Below are 20,093 nucleotides of genomic sequence, written 5' to 3' on the forward strand. Positions count from 1 at the left end.
CCAACTTCAAGATTCATTAATCTGCGACCGACTTGATTGTGGTGCTAAGGATACACATTTACGAGAGCGGCTGTTAAGAACTACAGATCTAACTCTAAATAAAGCTGTTGAAATGGAAAAGTACAGTTGAGGTAACAAAACAGTGTTAGAGCGTTAGACACGGTCTCTACTACTCAAAACTTACAATACACAAGGTACAATAGAGGAAAAGGCCCCAGGTACATGTAGAGCACAAGGCTAAAGGCAATAATAGCACTATCCGTACTCGACAAGTAGTAACGAAAGAGTGTATTTATTGTGGTCGTACACGTGAACTTAAGAAAGACCAGTGCCCGGCATATTGGAAAAAGTGTATGAAATGTAAAGGTGTCATTCTTTTTTACTGTTAAATGTGACAGTTTAAAACACAGAAAGCCTACAACTCCCAGGAGAGGTTCGGGTAAGCAAACTGTACACTTGGTAGAGGATGATGACAGTACTGTTGACTATTATCAACTTCTTAGCGTACAGGAAGAAGAAACCTGCAACTCTTTGAAACCCTCAGTTGAAATTTTTGCAGCTTTGGACATCGGTGACAAGCGTGCAAATTTTCAGGTTGATAGTGGTGCGACATGTAACATTATACCTAAGGAACTGGTCCCACCGTGTGTTAATGTGCACCTTATGAACAGCATTCTCAAGGTGTTTAACAAAACTACCATTACTCCTGTTGGGAAGTGTCAACTAGACCTATACAATCCAAAGATTCAAACTATACACACAGCTGATTTTATAGTGTCAAATGACTCGTTTGTACACTTGATTGGCAATTCATTGATGCAGGACATGGATTTTGTTTCTGTACACCATCAGAACATTCTTGGTGTCACTACTGATACTAAACTGCTAATAATGTCAGACATTGATATCGTTCATCCACCGCGAAAGGTTCCCCTTGCTATCAAGGATCGTTTTCAGTCAGAACTTGACAACTTGGGTGGTCGGATGGCGCAGTGGTAACGCACTCGCCTTTCACCTAGCCGACCGGGATTCGATTCCCGGAACGGACGTGAAAAGGTAAGGGGTCACCTGCCCGACCACGTGGGTTTTCCCCGGGTGCTCCGGTTTCCTCCCACAATAAGACCCTCGCGCGCTTACATCCGGGCCAACAAGAGTGATTAGTATTAGTTGATATAACTTGTTTCGCAATTGTTGTAAAATAAATAAAGATTATATTTTGAAGGTCGCGAGAAACTGTTTATTGGCCCAATATGAACGCGGAGGTCCGAGACTACATAAGTAAGTGCAGTACTTGCCGAGCGTACGAGGACAAGCAACAGAAAGAGACTCTTATCTCCAATGAGGTCCCTGATAGGCCTTGGTTCAAAGTTGGATGTGATTTGTTCACAATACATAGGATAGACTACCTTATTACCACTAACTATTACTCAAACTTCTTTAAAGTTGATCATCTCACTGACACGAAGTCATGGACTGTGATAAATGTATTACGCGCGCAATTCGCTCGTTATGGTATCTCGGCAACTGTCATTAGCGACAACGGAATGGAGATTCGAACACCTTACCCACAGAGCAACCTGAAAGTAGAGCAATCTGTGAAGACGACTAAGGGTCTCATGCGTCTTGGGAAGGAGTTAAAGTCATATACTTATTTGGCACTCATTGGCTTACGTAATACTCAATCTATGGACAGCAGTTCAGCTCAGCATCTTATGGGTCGGCGCACTCAAATACTCTTGCCAACGAAAGCAACTATTCTGAAATCTAAGACTCAGAAATCAGTGTCACGACAACTGGACGCAATGAAGGACAAGCACATTACTTTAATCGTGGCGCGAGAGACCTGAAACCGCTTAGTTCAGGTGATGTTGTTCGTATAGAGCCTACTCAAGGTCTGGATTGGAAACAGGGAACGATCCAGAAGGGGGTGTCTCCTCGCTCGTATACAGTTGTTACGTGTTCAGGACAAGCATGATGTCGTAACCGGCGTCATCTCCGTAAGTCCACGGAAACCAAACCGGAACCGGAAATATACCTTATTGATGATGGTACTGTCTCGGCTCAGTCAATCGCGAACCGACAACTTCCTATCAGTGACATTCCCAAACCCGTAACCAGTGACAGTAAACCACCACCTGCTGTTTCGAGTTCTCCAGTTGTACGGACACCTCCATCGGATGTGAAGTCTCCTCCAAAAGCTCCGATGGTCACCAGATTTGGCAGTAGTATGATCAATCCTGTCAAGCTTGATAAGTGACTGATGAATTTTTATTTGTGTTAAACACACTGATCAATTCATGATTCCAAATAGCTTCATGAGTTCATTATGACTTTTTATAGTTTTTTTTTAAATTTTCATTGAGTGTTATTATAGATCATGCTAAGCGGTTGTTATGTACAGCAATACAGACATTTATTTTTAAATGAGCTGTTTCATAGATTTCGGAAGTTTTTCATTTGAACTGTTGAATCAATGAATATTGATAATTTAATTTGAATTAATTTCTCAATTTTACTAAAATTCTAATCAGAAAACTGAACTTTCTTTTATAGGAGAAAGGATGTAACAATATGCTGTGTATTGGCAATCCACTTGTATTGTAATTACGTAAAGTATAATTACCACTTGTACTGCGTCTGCGCAGTGACTTTAATCTACACTTCCGTTCTTGTTATTGAATACACATGTGAGTTAGCACTTGGCTGTGTCCGGCCTACCTACCTCTCCATCATTTCTTAACAGTGATGACATAGAAGTGGAATTGGTGATGGGCTAGCTTCCTTGTTACGTAGTGGAATTGGTGATGGGCTAGCTTCCTTGTTACATAGTGGAATTGGTGATGGACTAGCTTCCTTGTTACATAGTGGAATTGGTGATGGGCTATCTTCCTTGTTACATAGTGGAATTGGTGATAGACTAGCTTCCTTGTTACATAGTGGAATTGGTGATGGGCTAGCTTCCTTGTTACATAGTGGAATTGGTGATGGACTAGCTTCCTTGTTACATAGTGGAATTGGTGATGGGCTAGCTTCCTTGTTACATAGTGGAATTGGTGATGGGCTAGCTTCCTTGTTACATAGTGGAATTGGTGATGGGCTAGCTTCCTTGTTACATAGTTGAATTGGTGATAGACTAGCTTCCTTGTTACATAGTTGAATTGGTGATGGGCTAGCTTCCTTGTTACATCGTGGGATTGATGATGTCCAGTAGATAATGTCATGGTAACTCTGTTTTACTTTATACTTTTTTTTTTCCTTTGTGTTACATTGTCATTATTGTGAATACTATAAATACGGATACACCGGATCCGTATTCATAATTTGGGCTACAGGAACGAAATATGTGTGAGCAAACGGAGAGATGAAATTGTTGTTTAAGAGTATTTATGTTGAAATAGGTCACACCAGCGCAAAACCGTTTGCGCTCTAACCTATGATGGCGTGAGGGCAGGAGTACCATAGATGTACTGTCCTGCGTGGACACCCATGCAACTCCAGATGTTCTTTGTGGACAGATGGTCTGTTGACTGTCCTAATAGATGTGATGGATGTCTTATGTGGGCAAGTGGTTTCATAGATGACCCTAATGGTAACTTTTACTCTCTGTGTACGAGCAGATCACCATATTTCTGTATCGTGGAGTATTGCGACTGGAGCAGCCATCATCAATGGGAAGGATTTAGAGAACATCCGTGGACATTTCTATGTTGGACGTTGTTTAAATGACTACTGGGTGACTTAGTGGATATCAGTCCGCTATTTGCAGTGATGAGGCAATTTACATAGGTAATCGTTAATAAGATGGTAGGAGTATACTTGGTAATTGGAGTGGCGTAGTGAGTGATATGTATCTGGGATATATAAATATATTGTAATTAAGTCTTGTAGATATTGCATATTTGATGTTTATGCCATTCTAATATCAGCGATGCTCGTCGCGCTCGTCCACTTGTCATATAGTTGCAATGCTAATGGGCTGGCTACTTTGTTACATAATTGAAGTGGTGAAAGACTAGCACCCTTGTTACATAATATAAGTGGTGAAAGACTAGCACCCTTGTTACATAATTGAAGTGGTGAAAGACTAGCACCCTTGTTACATAATTGAAGTGGTGAAAGACTAGCACCCTTGTTACATATTTGAAGTGGTGAAAGACTAGCACCCTTGTTACATAATAGAAGTGGTGAAAGACTAGCATCCTTGTTACATTATAGAAGCGCTACTGGGCGCGTTGACTCTATATGAGGTACCTAGCACTATCGAGAGTTATTCGTATAATGGTATTTAATTTTGGTGACTTGGGATAAAGATTCTTTTCAAACCTGAACATGTTTGTACAAATACTCAGTATTGGATTGGCCCATGAAAAGCTTTGACATTGGATAAAGCCATCAAATACAAAACAAGTATGGGGAAAGAATGTGTAAAATAATTCGTTGAGTTGGTATTTTTAAATAAATAACATAACTTTGTTGAAAGGTTAGGCAGCTCAACCAGATATAGACATGTGACATTGTGTAAAAGCGTTAGATATATATGTATATATTCTTTGATGCAGTGACGAAATCAAGTCATGGAAGCATTTTGACTAAAAACTTTGGAAAACTTTATATCGATATAGAACATCTTTATTTTTTTTAATCAAAATCAGTCCCCAAACTTTTGTCTCAGACAATAAGTTTAAGATCGTCATTGTACACTTTACCATTGTTCTCTTTTTCAAATAAATCTGTGTTAGTTCTACCTCCATACGTTCATTCATATCAACGTTATATTGTAAAAGTCATTTGCGTTTTTCACTTTAGAATGCTACCTCTTCGACATAAACTGACCAAATGACACCAGTCTTCGGGTACACAGCCTTAAGTAGTCATTGAATAGTAGAGCTGAAAAACGACATCCCTGCTTAACTTCTTCAAAACAGGGTTCACGACTTATCAATCAGACCTCGTATCTATAGATCTGGATATTCTTTTCTCAAAGAAACAACTATTTCTACCAGTGGAATATATAGGTAAGAGCTATATATAGGATTATCACTTTTTCTGATGGCCAATGTGTCTTTCACCACCAATGCCCCAAAGCGTGTTTAATTAACATCAGGATATAGCTTCATCATCTTCAAAACAGGTAAAACATTTTGTGTAAACGATGAAAACATTACATCTGAAGACAATAGGGAACTCAAATAAATACTGGATATATGTACTATTCTTAGAAAAATATGGAAACTTTTGCCTTGTAAATAAAGTGAAAACGTTGATATACATATGTATTATTTCCTAGTACATTTTGTATCAACTGGTACAGTACACATTTTTCTGTTCTATGAAGAAATTGGATGTAACTTGTTGATTAATATTATGCTTTCGTTTTGACCAAATAAACTTTCAATGAAATCTAATAGTTTGAAACGGAACTGCCTACGAGTAGAGTTGCTTTACATTGTTCCACTTGTATCCTGATGATGACAATAGAGAGATCAAACAACTTCGGGTGGTCTTTAGATGTCTTATATCTCTTTCCCAGTATTAGCTGATCATTACAATAATAAATTCTGTACTTTCGCAATCATTGCTGTACAAAAGAAACAAAAAACAAAAACAAAAAAAAAAAAAAAAAAAGAAAAAAAGCGTACAGTATGTACATGTACTGATACCAAACAGTTACAAAAGTCCTGCAGTTATCATTTTTATCGTGGTTTTCACATCCTTGATTATATTTACTTAATATATTGCTTTTTTAAAGTTATGGTCTAGTTTGTGGTGAAAGAAACAGTAAATGATATGAACAATTCTTGCAATGCACATTTATCATTTGTTGCCGTGAAAGGAAACTACACCTTGTTCATAGGTAAAATTTTACTTAATTCTGTTACCCTTGTGTGGTAAAGTGGTGGGACGTTTGTTCGACACCGTCATCCTGGTGATCGCATTTCGTGAAGTGAATGGCTATGATCACATAATCTTTATATATTCAAGTGTCCTAATACAAAATTACTTATTCCTAACAGTCACAACTATATATATGGTTGTAGAGAATGGGTATAAGGGTGATAAATCTGACTACAGAGAGTTATTATGGAAAATCAAGGATATGTATTTTGAGCATGTAGATAATGAAATAGTGTACATCATACTATACATCTTTTGTTAACCACGTATGTTGTAAATGTATAAAAAACATCGTACTAGTAAATAGTGACATACCTAGTGGAAAAGATAATTGTGTCCTTTATTACAAAATGAAAGGTAAATCCCCTTGAGCAGAGCTAATAACATGAAATTTGTCTCTTAAGCTCTATATATGATTCTATTTGAAATTACATATTTTTATGGGCGATGTTATGCCTTGATACACTATTCAAACGTTTCCATATAAAATTGTAAGATATATAGTACTACATAAAGAGAAAGAGAGAATCTGGAAATAATACTTATCTGATTTAATTAAGTATCTGCAATTATACATTAGTATGTGTTTTATGTACAACTAGGAACCAAGGGAAGCATGCATATGAAATCTGCAAAATAGAGGTAAATTTTCAGATTCCAAATCCAAGATTTCCGCCTGTCAGCTGTTTATGCTTCATCAGTCCCAACAAAAGGTCTACCCAGCAAAAATTTAATGACAACAAACTTACATTGTCAAAAACCAAGATGGCAGCCAGATAGTCATTTTTCTTTTCTGATTAGTTGCAAAAATTAAAAGGACCACAAAAAAGAACAAAGTGAACCCTTTCAGTGCTTTTCTAGAATTCTGATTGTTAAAACCAAAGAGGACCACCTGTCAACATCTTATAAACTTACATGTTTTTTACCATTTACTTTAACTATAAAAAGAATTTAATACCAATTAAAATTAGAACTTGAATCTTTGAATAGAATATTGCATCTCAATATCAGGCATATCATTTTCTTCTATTGTAAAAGTCGTTCATAACATCTACATGTTCAGATCATACATCCAGGTTAAAGTCGTTCATAACATCTACATGTTCAGATCTTACATCTAGGTCAAAGTCGTTCATAACATCTACATGTTCAGATCATACATCCAGGTCACAATTGTTCATAATATTTACATGTTTAGATCATACATCCAAGTCACAGTCGTTCATAATATCTACATGTTCAGATCACACATCCAGGTCACAGTCGTTCATAATATCTACATGTTCAGATCATACATCCAGGTCACAGTCGTTCATAATGTCTACATGTTCAGATCATACATTCAGGTCACAACTGATAATAATATCTACATGTTCAGATCATACATCCAGGTCACAGTCCTTCATAATGTCTACATGTTCAGATCATACATCCAGGTCACAGTCATTCATAATGTCTACATGTTCAGAACATACAACCAGGTCACAGTCGTTCATAATGTCTACATGTTCAGATCATACATCTACGTCACAGTCGTTCATAATGTCTACATCTTCAAGTCATACATCCAGGTCACAGTCGTTCATAATGTCTACATGTTCAGAACATACAACCAGGTAACAGTCATTCATAATGTCTACATGTTCAGATCACACATCCAGGTCACAGTCGTTCATAATATCTACATGTTCAGAACATACAACCAGGTCACAGTCGTTCATAATGTCTACATGTTCAGATCATACATCCAGGTCACAGTCCTTCATAATGTCTACATGTTCAGATCATACATCCAGGTCACAGTCATTCATAATGTCTACATGTTCAGAACATACAACCAGGTAACAGTCATTCATAATGTCTACATGTTAAGATCATACATCCATGCCTTGAACAGATATTCTAGATATTAAAGGAACGTATTGTATTATAGTAATTGGAATGATAGCGGCGAACATCTCGTTCGCTCTTTAACAGACCTTGAACTTAAATATTATTCCATTATTGTCGAATGAATACTTGGGTACAATTTTTCTGGGACAACTTTTCCATCTCCCTTCATTCTCAAGTTCCATGAATCTTTGTTCGAGTTTTCCCTTGTATTCTTGCACGTGCGAAAGATATTCCTCCCTCATCACGATAATGACGTATCCACCTGAAAAAGACAGATAAACCGAATGACTTCTTCTGAGGAAAAAATTATCGAGGGAAATATTGAGGTTTTACTTGTGATAAAAGCCTATTTGTATGGTCAAGATTGTGATTTAAACCGAACAAACGAAGATAAGATGTATACGGAGAACGGTGAATTTCAATGGAAATAGGTGCAGTTGTTAAGGAAGATTAAACCTCTCCTGTGTCTAAATAATCGAAATGATAATTTATTTCAAAGATGACTGCAACGAAATCCCCAGATAAAGTACAGCGATAATTAATAAATTCAATAATCTAAGGCAATAATAACACTTGTTCTATGTCACTTTAAGATAAGTCGATCATGCGTTGTCTTTGAATAATAATAATACTCTACCGCACTAAAAGTAGGTACATGATTGACTACTTCCCCATCATCTCCATCAAACATATTATCTCAACTCCCATCCCCAGCTTTCTGCTAAATGCTAATCTCAGTTTCTTTAATGTGATGTCTCAATAGAAACATATCAAGTTCTAGAACTCCAATTTCCTAAACGATGGCTAGAAACACACGGGTTTCGAGATATGTTGGTTTATGGCGAATACAAAGAAATGTTATGGTTGCCAGGATGGTTTCCTTGAGGAGTATTCTATTTCCTTTCGTGATGTGAAGTTTAATGTGTTCGCCGCACCATAGTATGCCTAGTGATTTCGTTCTTATTTTCCCTGTGCTCACTTTGAGAAGTTCGCATTTCTTAAATGATCCTGAATTTTCACGTATGTCGCCGATGAAGCAGAAGACAGTTGCTAACAATTCCGCGACACCTGGTCTAATTCATCTTGATACAAACGTTAACCTTTCAAATCGTCATAACTTGCCCTCTTTTGTCACAAGATTTTTATACATGATTGTGATTTTGTGTATGCATTGTTGGTAAATCGTTATATCTTCAATGGAACTGAAAAACATAGTTACATTCTGTTGATTAGAAAGGGGGTGAATGGAAAAGTCGATCAAATTGTTTATAGGTCCATTAGAAAACTGGTAAATCAAATTCAAAATTAAATGAAGGATAGCAGCTCATGTTCATACCGGGTTTGACTATTCTGATCATCTCTGTTAGAGCAGCACACGGAATGTGGCCCTCGCCCATCCCGCCTGCAACCACGACACAGGAGTAGGTACCTATCAAAACAAACAAATGAACAGCTTGACATGACGTCATAAGAAGTGAACATTAGAGAGTATGGTCTATTATACCTAGAACTTTCAATATTCTCAACAAGTTGTCTGTTTAATCAATACTATTTTAATGTTAGGTACATTTATATTTATTGACATGCATGTAGCTTGATCAAAACATTGCTTCACGTAATAAACGAGTACAATAGGAAATACAAGATATTTAATCCTTTTCCAAATCAATTTCGTTTTAGAACTCAAACCGTTGTCAGTATGTTATTAATATCAACCGATTTAATCGGCAGATTTTGACAGGTATGGGATCCGACTCGATTATTTTTTCTGCTGGTACATCAATCGACTACGGGAGTGTTGGCTACGATACATGTGAAACAAGGGTAGAAAATAGAGGAAATTCTAATTATCTTCACAGGATCTAGTTGTTGTTATTGATGTGATTCACCTTATCGCACACAGAATAGAAAAATGCAGCTGAAACGCGATGTGACGTTTCTCTCAATAGCGTAGAGTAATCATTTTGTGTCGTGCAACCATGTCACAAATAGATCATCATCAATTTTGAAGCACAATTTCATAGGACGTTGATGATTAGCGATTAAAAGAATTTGTTACTGGCGAGGTCTTCATCAGGCAAACGTTTACATCTCGATCTCAGTCCATGGAACAGACCCATACAAGATTATAGTATTCAAACCTGTCTGGTGCATCAATCAGTTCTTGTTTATCTAAAAGACTAGTTATACACAATTCTTGCATGTAATAAGATTGTACGCAACATACAAATGCAAAAATTGCGTACAGTACAGCCAATCAATGAATTAAACTGCATCATACAGCTATTGCTAAGAGACCAAATAATAAACCTAGGAGGCGACTGAAGAAAATCGAAAGTGATCGAACAAAACGTCAAAATTTAGACGGGTAGGGGCACTACCCCTATTATACAGAAAAAATCATAAATTTCATGCAGCTTGTAATCTTAAAAGAACGTCAAGAACAATCGTATGCATTAAAATGTGGCATGAAAGTTACGGCAAACCTTAGGGACTAAAAGTTCACCAGCAATATCTATCACTTGCAGTCTCGAAGATTGTACACAAGACACCTTTGAATACAAAAGGTACGACTGGTCATGCGATTTTAACATAATTATTTTAAGTGCGTTACAATGAATGACATTCGAAGTGTTGTTAACGCTAATGAGCCAATTATTAAGTTTGTTACCCTTTCCTTGATGTCTAAAGCAAGAATGTTCTACTCATTTTCAAGTATCATATCGACTGAAATATGTTACTGTATGAGGCTGTGATTAATTACAGCACATTATCAATTATCAAAGATCATGTCTTGAAGTACCGTCGATGTAAACAGGCATGATACCTACCGTTGTCTATCGGGAGTGTTGCTTCGGACATGAACTCGCAGTATAATTTGTTATATACGTCTTTTGCCCTGGCGACATCAAGCATCTTATCAGATGGGTCGAGCCCGTCCACATTTGTGAATCCTTCCTCCTTTAACTGAGAAAAGAAGTCGGAAATATAACATTCATCTATCTTACTCTATCATGTTGATGTGGGAATGTGACCAGCCATGGTAAAACACTTGTCCCACTGGGTCAGCAGTTAATGTAATATCTTCATGAAGTAAGTGTCTGGTGCAGAACTTAACAAGAAGGTAGCCGCTGTCCCGTCTATTTGAGGCCGGGTGTGGCTAGACGTGACCGGAACCTGAAACTGTATCTCATAGGTTTGATCAACCTCTCTGTGTTTGCTGACGTCATTAGTGTAGGTTGAACTGTTTGTACAAACCTGAATAGTCATCCTGGAATGGACATGGACCTGGTAACTGTTAGTTGTTATATTCAGACTACACTGTATATCAATGTATATGGTAAACAATTATACTAAGGAGCAATCGTTGCAGGTTGTTTTATTCTACAGTAAATACATATACATGTACATAACGGTATTTGAATGGGTGGTCTGGTGACGGAAGGGGTAACGCACTCGCGTTAAGATAGCTAAAGTACCTAAAGTGTCTTAGTGGGTGACAGATCATTATAATTCCCTGTCATCTATTTATCAGCAATATTTAAAACATCTCCCGATTTATCGTATAATCTCTCAATACTTTCGGGTTCATCTCTAAATTTTGAGTTATGGTTATATATTAACGATAAATTTTCCCGAATGGAAATTCTTTATCATGACGGTTGTATGCTATGATTGTTTTTTTTCTGATACATAGATATACGAGTGCGAGTTCATTTGAAGTGCCATATCATACCGGAAGAAGTAGGAGATAACCCAAGAGCGTCGTTGACAACGACCACAACACTAATTTCAAGGGTAAATTATCAGATTATCGTCTTTATTCATTTTTCATAAATACATATATCGTGTACTACAACAAATATATGTCTTTTACGAGTTTCTTTATATTTTTAAACCATGATTAGGGATGTAAAGGTGACTGCCCATTTGCACAAATTAAAAGAAATAACAGCTTTGTCTACTCGTTTGCAAGCCCAATCAGCAAACATTGTGTAACATATCGAAAAGCATGGTCTAGAATTTATGCAACGCAAGAAGAAATATAATTCTATGAGAATAGCATAGTCTTCGAATTCCTATATGCTGCACATATTTAAGCAAGCAACTCTCATGACAGAGCTTTGCAGACAAGCATCATATTGTGTGCTGGTGTAAAATGACGCGTTTACGTGAAAATTATATCATTTTTAATGACCATAAATGCCACAGCAAAATAGTCCTAGGGGTATATATACATTTTCAACTATTTTTTCTCTTATGTCGACTTGGTTCGCAATCAACAACAACGTTCAGTCCGTCAAATGGAATAGTTATCATTATCAACAGTTCAATCCGTCAAATGGAACAGCCATTTTGACTTCGAGCCGTCGCTCTTTCTATGCCCGCTATACTGACGTCATAATGATCACGCGCTGAATGGCATTTACTGTGTCATAAATTACACCTCTTTCCGCTTAGGTTATATTGTGGTATTAAGTGCAAATAAAAACATTTGTTAATAAATACAATAACGGTTTGGTATTCGGTATGATGAAAACGTTGCATCCTTGAAAAGGAGTTAAAAGACAACTGAAGGCAAAAGAAAATAACATGATAAAGTCAAAACGTCTTACCTTTTCTCCTAAAAAGCCAGTACCACAGGCCACATCTAAAATTCTCACAGACTTCCTGTCCCCCAAGGTAAGTGGAAATTCCTCTGCCACTGCCTTGCATGCGTAATATGGACCTAGATATCTGTCTTGGCTCAGATCCTACATCAAAGCAATTTCATCCCTTACTCAACAAATAGATTACATGAAAAAATATTCTTTATTTTTTCGCACTGAAGCATAAGGTTTTACTGGGAAAATTTAAGTGATATCATTGAGTGAAAAAAGCAACTTTTGATATTTTCACTCACTTGTTTACAAATCAAAGCACAGTCTCTGCAGTAAATATGTCTTCAAATCACTGTAGTGTAAAATCTTTGCAGGCAAGTAAGTAGATATTCTGTCTGATTTATCTATTACAGATATGTACATTTTTTTGCTTAGAATTCTTGTAGAATACCTTATGGAGAATTTTTAATTTGGCATCATCTTCATGTTTGTTGGCGTGACAGGACATTTCATAATAAGGGCAGTGAAATTTGAGTAAAATATCTTTCTTAAATACAGATTATAAGGTACAGCTAATTGTAGAAATCGAATTGATCTACAGCATGATATAAGAATCAGATCCTTAGGAAAGTTTTAAAATATCTTATTTGTTAATTCATTCATTTTTCGTTGGTAGAACATATAGATAAATTAACTGTAGTCTGAAGTCATATAGATTTTTCCCAGAGAGCACTGCAACACCGTCAGGAACGACGTCAATCATATGTTGTATAGAAACTTTTTGAATTTGAGTTCAGTCAATGTGTTGTATGAAGACTTGGCGTCTCTGGGTGTTTTAAGATCAGCAATGACGTGTGAGAAACTATATAAGAAATAGATTTTATATCCTGAGATTTGTTTAGAAAATGAAAGAGTATACTCTTTGTTTCTTGGTTAATAATAGATATCGGTTATATTTCATCAGGTTTGGGTGGAAACGTTCGTACGAGCAAAATATCGAAGTTTCAACACTCTTGATGAAAGATAACTCCAGTGTTGTACTCATCAAGAAACAGAAATTATCATATGTTATTTTCAAAACGTGACTGAAGATACGAAGTCCAATAAAGACATAACTTCATTTTTCGTTATTTATTAAGGTTTCAAAACAATTACTGCAATAAAAAATATTGTAAAAACAACTAAGGTAAATAAATTATAATAGCGAATAACAGTATTGACCGTTTGATTTGTAGATGTGAACATTTTGTTTGTGTAATAAAAGGAGAAAACGAAACATATATGTTGACCCTCCGAAAAATTTAATTACCTCAGTCTGAGAAATGGCTTTCACACAAATTGTTTAAAGACGAGCTGCAACCGACGGATCACAGACTACAGACAATCATTCCTCTATACGTGCACCTTTTACTTTTAAAATTAGAATAGTTGCCCATCCATTCAACATTATAGTAAAGATTTGAATAAATTTAGATTATGTTCCTCAATCTGGAAATCGACATATAATATACAGAGTAAGTATGCTTGAAAGAGTATACAATGTACATATACAGAGTAGGTATGCTTGAAAGAGTATACAATGTACATATACAGAGTAAGTATGCTTGAAAGAGTATACAATGTACATATACAAAGTAAGTATGCTTGAAAAAGTATACAATGTACATATACCGAGTAAGTATGCTTGAAAGAGTATACAATGTATGAGGTATTTTCTGATTCGAGTAGCAAATGATTGTGAAATGTAATAACAGAAGTAAGACATGAACAAGGATAGAGAGAGAAACTGCAGGCTTAAGATGTGATAGACATATATATAGTTGTACATGTATGTTATAAACAGTAATTGTTTGTATCTATAAAATATTTATTGTTATTTGTGTTTCTATTTCTTCTTCATTTTCAAGTCCCGGAGTTGAGGTATAATAGGAGTACTCTGGTCTAAACATCTGATACTAAAATTACCACGTAGAACTGATTTGGACTTCATACAGACATTTCAGCGTAAATGTATGACATACACGTGTAAACTGTAGTTATCTGCTAAATTGACAACACAAAAAATAACATTTCCGATCGCTGAGTATAAAAACGTATAGTTCCAATACACCTGAATAAAACATATAAACGCACATATCCACAAATATAGAATGATGAAATGATAATCAGACATTTACTTACGTGTTCATAATCTGCTGCCCATTTAGAATAGTATTCAGCGACTTCTTCCATACTCATTCCAGGCTTATGTGCGCCAAAGTTGGCGCAGTAAGCTTGACTGTCTGTCGCATTGCTAGATTGTATAAACTGTTTCGCCTTTTCTTCTGCCATTCTGAAAACAGTATATACCTATACATAGCTTTATCTAATTTAACGAGGTGGTATAATATAATGATGTATAAAGCAATTAAAATGCATTTCCTTGAACGGTTTCATTATGTATATGTTTCGCTGGAAGGTCGAAAGTCCGTAAAAAGTGGACATAAACCACGTTAAATAAATAAATAAATCAATCAATCAAATAAACAGTTTCAATTATCTATGTGTTTATACAGCACATCGATTCACTGACTATGAAATACTTGCCAGCAAATATTCTGGTTGATGGTAAACACTTGGTTTAGCCATATCACGACGAAAGAGTGTAAGGTGAACAAAAAAATGTAATCATTCGATCAAACATGTAAACAAATATCTTCTCGAAATTTACAAATACATGTTTTCACACGATGTCACGCATAGCCATCATGGCTCTTTATTTATGTACATTAAGCGTTTTTATAAGATCTACGCATTTGTCATTGTTGATGGGTTGAGCCAACAAAAAAAAAACATGACTAGTGACAAAGTTTGATCAAATTAGATCAAAATTAGTACATCTATCGGAAATACTTAAAAATACTCTAATAAATTTCAAACTTTTAAAAAGTTATACTTTATATCTGTTAATGCTACAGATTTATGGTACGAATTCCTCACCAACTGTCCATATATGTGTATTATGGTGAAAAGGATTGTAACTTCCGAGAAGAAAATTCCGAACATATGTTCTTAAATTTTGTTTTTTTAATATATATATTCTAGGTGCTTCAAATCTTTGTAACACATACAATACCTTGAGGGGAAACGTTTCATCTTTCCAACGAGTGTTTAAAGAACAAGATTGACCTAGTGTTTTTTTTTTTTTTTTTTTTGTTTTGTTTTTGGCTGGGCAGAAATTTCCCTGTCCAGTTAAAACATGCCATATCATGAAAAAATAAAATGTGAAAGAATGTGTCCTTATAGTTTCATTAGGTGTTTGTTTACATCACTGCATACTACTGTGCTACTCGCATTTTAAGGGAAGTCATCCGTGAATTGGCTTTCGTACTGAATTTCGCATAAACAATATTGTGTTTATCTATGTGTTTTTTCAAGAGATCACAACTTGACGATTTGCCCTAACTATACTGTAAAAGTTCTATTGATCAAGACCTGATTTCTGCATTTTAGATTTAATTTTGGTTTTATGACTGGGACAACTGCATCGTGATTATGTAACCAGAGACCTAGGAGGCCATTGGCCTCTTGTTAGGTACATTATATATAGGTAGTGCTTTTTTGTGCACCGGAGGCGCAATCTTGCATCTGATTTGACTGAAGTAGGTTCAGTTGCCTTAAAAAGGGCATGTAAAGCCGGAGAAACCGCCTTGTTTTAGTACATGCATTTGGTTATAACTTATTGGAATTATCTATCCACATTCACGATGTGAAGTTTTTTTTTTTTTTTTTTTCATTTCATTGTCGGCCAAATCCCTTTAGAACAAAGTTACACACTAAGGTGGCGTGAACACTGATAACATTTAGTGATTGTCAGTTCTTATATAACTGATATATCTTACTTGGAGGTGACTCATCAAAGCAGCAAACTACACAATGAGATATATTTTTTAGATCTATGTCGGTCTCTCTATCCCCTGATTATGTAACCCTAGCCTGAAAATATTGTGTTTTTACTGTCTATCTTTTTAAGTTTTTTAACGGTTTAAGTCCCTACAGAGTAGGACACGCTTAAAAATTGTAAAATTACACGAGACTTACCTGTAAGTTGAAATTTGATGAAAACTTCCTCTTCACTTTAGATGCTAGTCAGGATCACATGAGATGCGTGCGCATATGATCACACCTTCTTTAAAACTTTTGAGTGGACTCTTAATCCCAGTTGCACATATGTGTATATATGTAAGCATGCATTATCCTTAAAACCCTCATGCAAAGGATGGTGACATATGTTGGGCGAGCATGTGATCTTGATTCTGTCTTCACTACAGATAAGTACTCCGGGATTCCGTGAGAGGTTTAAGACATAACAACAATATCACTAAATAAATGAAGAATTGTATTGAAGTAAAATGGTCAACAAATAATTTGCAGATGTATAGAAAACATCAGTTCTTTAACTGTCTTATCCATGTCAAAATCCTTAAGCCGAGTTTTAGGTAAGTTACAATAAAAAAGGAAAATTGTGAGAAAAGAAATTCAACCATATCCATTCAACTCTATTCGCCACACACTTCATCATCCTAAAAAATACACTATATAGAATTGTACATCTAGTGTATTATCTCAGTCACTAGTTCCGGGGAGATAACCTCCGAAAATCCATCACACGCGTCAACATCTGAAATTCATACTATGCTTTACGTAGTGCAGTAACCATCTTCATAGAAATGATAGTCTATGGTAAGTAATTCAGGGGAGATAACCAAATACAATACCATCAATTTATCTGATGTCAGCCAGCATCATTCCTCAAAACTAAAGGTCTAGGGTAAAACTTGGCAAATGTTGAGTCACTGCTCCAACCAGCTGTATGAAGAATAGTTTTCAATGGTACATGAAAACCATGCCACCGAGGTTGAGAATGCTTTAGTACTATATGGGGTACGAATTGTCATATCAATACCCTTTTTGACTAACACCTCTTTATTCCATCTCGAGATTATAGCTTTTTGAAATTGGAGATTAGGGTCTCTGGTAACTCAGAAAAAGTTTTTGTCCTGCATTTGAAACTTTAACTTAGATTCTAAAGCTTCTGTGTCCAATGTTACATCGGTTTTCTTTTGTTTGTTTATTTTGTTTATTGTTGATTTTTTTAAGGCTGGTCTATTTTTATAAAACTAGAAAAGGCTGACCTTGCCTTGTTTTGTCAAAAAAATAATTACATTTCCCACAGTGGGTGACAGCATAGATTTTTGGTCTTCACTGCAATATTGAAACCACTGAGATGTGTAAGTTTGGTACCGACGCACTGTTCCTTGTCGCCATGGTGACAGGAGAATGTGTCCAGCGTACGTTGAAAAAACCCAGGTCTTTGATTGATTGCCTGAAAGTCGACATGACCTTCCTCAGATACCCGATAAGCAGAATTTTGATATGATACTAACTTAATTTCGTTGGAATGCAAGAAAAAATAAGGCCAAATCATGCTCAAAACTCACTGGCTGTGGATGATGATTGTTGGAGGCTGTACAGGGAATCGGTCTATTTTCTTTCCTGTCCCTTTTTAAAGTTTTTTGTCCATGTCTACTTTAGCCGTCTGAGTATGAAACGGTAATTGATTGTAACCACCGTGGCCATGGTGATGATAGTCTCTATTTCCCTGTTACGGGTGGATTTCCCTCCGTACGAAAATAAAAAATGATGTTTATTAGCGTTAACGTACGCTCCCGAGCTAACTCGAACGACTACCCGATTAGTATCACTTTCATGGCCTTCGGGAGATCGTCACATGATAAGTGTGTTGTAACGGGTTGTATGTTCAAATCTGGCCTAATTAATTCTAGCCGGTGTTGGCTGATCTCCTGTGAGGCACTACCTATCAGTGTGAAGCTGTTGATCGCTAATTTTTATCATTTCATCCAAATTTGTTCTGAAGTTCACTGTTTCGTCTTTCCGTCTGTCAACATTTGAATAAGACGAGAGAGTGGAGTAAGGCCTTTGGTGATTCTTGTTTGTGCCTTCTGGACACGTATATCCCTACTTTTCGTTTCGGACTAAAGATTGCGCAATATCTCAGGATTTACACGAGGTGCTTACAAGTTCTCAATATTTTCTGGTCTAGGATAGGCATCCAACTTTATATCTGGAGTATTTCTCGGGCATTTTTGGTCCAATGTTTTCTTCGTGACTAAAATCCTGAACCAGCTCCATCATACACTGTGGCAGTTCAACGTCTTCATCCATAGCTTTATGTCCCGTTTAAGATACATTTGTAGTATTATCATCTTCGTCCTTTTGGTCATCTGACGATTTGAAAAATTCCTCAATCTGCTCACATATGCCCATTTACTCATCATCGTCAGGTACTCATGATCTATAGCGTCGTGTCGGTCATACCGTTCAGCAGAACGTACGTCATGTAACATTTGTAATTGTGCATCCATGATGGATTTTTAATCGTTCATTATTTCCTGCATACCTGCTTGTTAGCAGCACTTGTGCTCGCCACTGCTTGGACCTGTGTAGCGGTCGTAGGGGTAACGTTAGCCATTTTGGGTTGGTGATGCTGTCCCTCACTCATTGCGCTCGTTGGTTTTGGCGACGGCTTGTCATTAGACATTTTTGTCGACACTGTCGAGTTTTTGACACACAATTCTGGGCTCAATGTTGTGCAGAGCTTCGCTAACATAGTCAAACTCAACAACGATCTTGCCGTGATTTTTTTCCCTCTTATCCAAAACGGCGGCCAATCACGCGCGCGTAATTGTCCGTGGTCAGTCTGACCCCTCGGGGTATAGCACTGAAAGTACGGGAGTTGGGCTTATTCAAGTCACCAAAACTTCACCAAATTGTGTCCAGCAATCTGTTTATCAAAGATAATCACTACTGAGTGGACATTAGAGTGTTATTTAGCGATAAAACCAGAACAGGTCGGGTAAAATTGATTACATCCGACTCCTTCTGGTGTCGATCACGCTATGACTGGTGATGTGCGCACGCATCTCACGGGATTCCGGAGAACCTATCTGTAGTGAAGACAGACCCTGTAATCAATAGCTCAAACCAGAGTCAAAGCCAAACATGTAAACAAGTATATTCCCTAATTCTACATATAAATGTATTTATCACACGGTATCACTTCACATCCATCACAGCTTTTCATTAATGCACTTCAAAATTTGTGTTCGATCTTTTTAGTTGTCTGTATCAGTACCGCCCCTAGAGATGTACATTTAACTTTGTATTATATCTATCTAGTTGTCTGTATCAGTACCGCCCCTAGAGATGTACATTTAACTTTGTATTATATCTATCTAGTTGTCTGTATCAGTACCGCCCCTAGAGATGTACATTTAACTTTGTATTATATCTATCTAGTTGTCTGTATCAGTACCGCCCCTAGAGATGTACATTTAACTTTGTATTATATCTATCTAGTTGTCTGTATCAGTACCGCCCCTAGAGATGTACATTTAACTTTGTATTATATCTATCTAGTTGTCTGTATCAGTACCGCCCCTAGAGATGTACATTTAACTTTGTATTATATCTATCTAGTTGTCTGTATCAGTACCGCCCCTAGAGATGTACATTTAACTTTGTATTATATCTATCTAGTTGTCTGTATCAGTACCGCCCCTAGAGATGTACATTTAACTTTGTATTATATCTATCTAGTTTCTGTATCAGTACCGCCCCTAGAGATGTACATTTAACTTTGTA

The 20,093-nt window shown here is 36.5% G+C and overlaps 2 protein-coding genes across 2 annotated transcripts; one reads left to right on the forward strand and one right to left on the reverse strand.

Annotated features, from left to right (window-relative positions):
• The first annotated feature begins 1,250 nt into the window (after positions 1-1,250).
• On the forward strand, positions 1,251-1,847 carry LOC132561828 (uncharacterized). The gene has a single exon (XM_060226528.1). The coding sequence runs from the start codon at positions 1,251-1,253 to the stop codon at positions 1,845-1,847; it is 597 nt and encodes a 198-aa protein (XP_060082511.1).
• Positions 1,848-7,865: 6,018 nt separating this feature from the next.
• On the reverse strand, positions 7,866-14,720 carry LOC132561841 (methyltransferase-like protein 27). Its single transcript, XM_060226549.1, has 5 exons — positions 14,571-14,720; positions 12,405-12,542; positions 10,620-10,755; positions 9,125-9,217; positions 7,866-8,050 (listed from the first exon to the last, which is right to left on the reverse strand). The coding sequence occupies exons 1-5, from the start codon at positions 14,718-14,720 to the stop codon at positions 7,866-7,868; spliced, it is 702 nt and encodes a 233-aa protein (XP_060082532.1).
• Between the last annotated feature and the right edge of the window lie 5,373 nt (positions 14,721-20,093).

Source organism: Ylistrum balloti, unplaced genomic scaffold, assembly GCF_031769215.1.
Source record: "Ylistrum balloti isolate Yb309-2 unplaced genomic scaffold, AGI_CSIRO_Ybal_v1 Utg371288, whole genome shotgun sequence".
NCBI classification, from domain to species: Eukaryota; Metazoa; Mollusca; class Bivalvia; order Pectinida; family Pectinidae; genus Ylistrum; species Ylistrum balloti.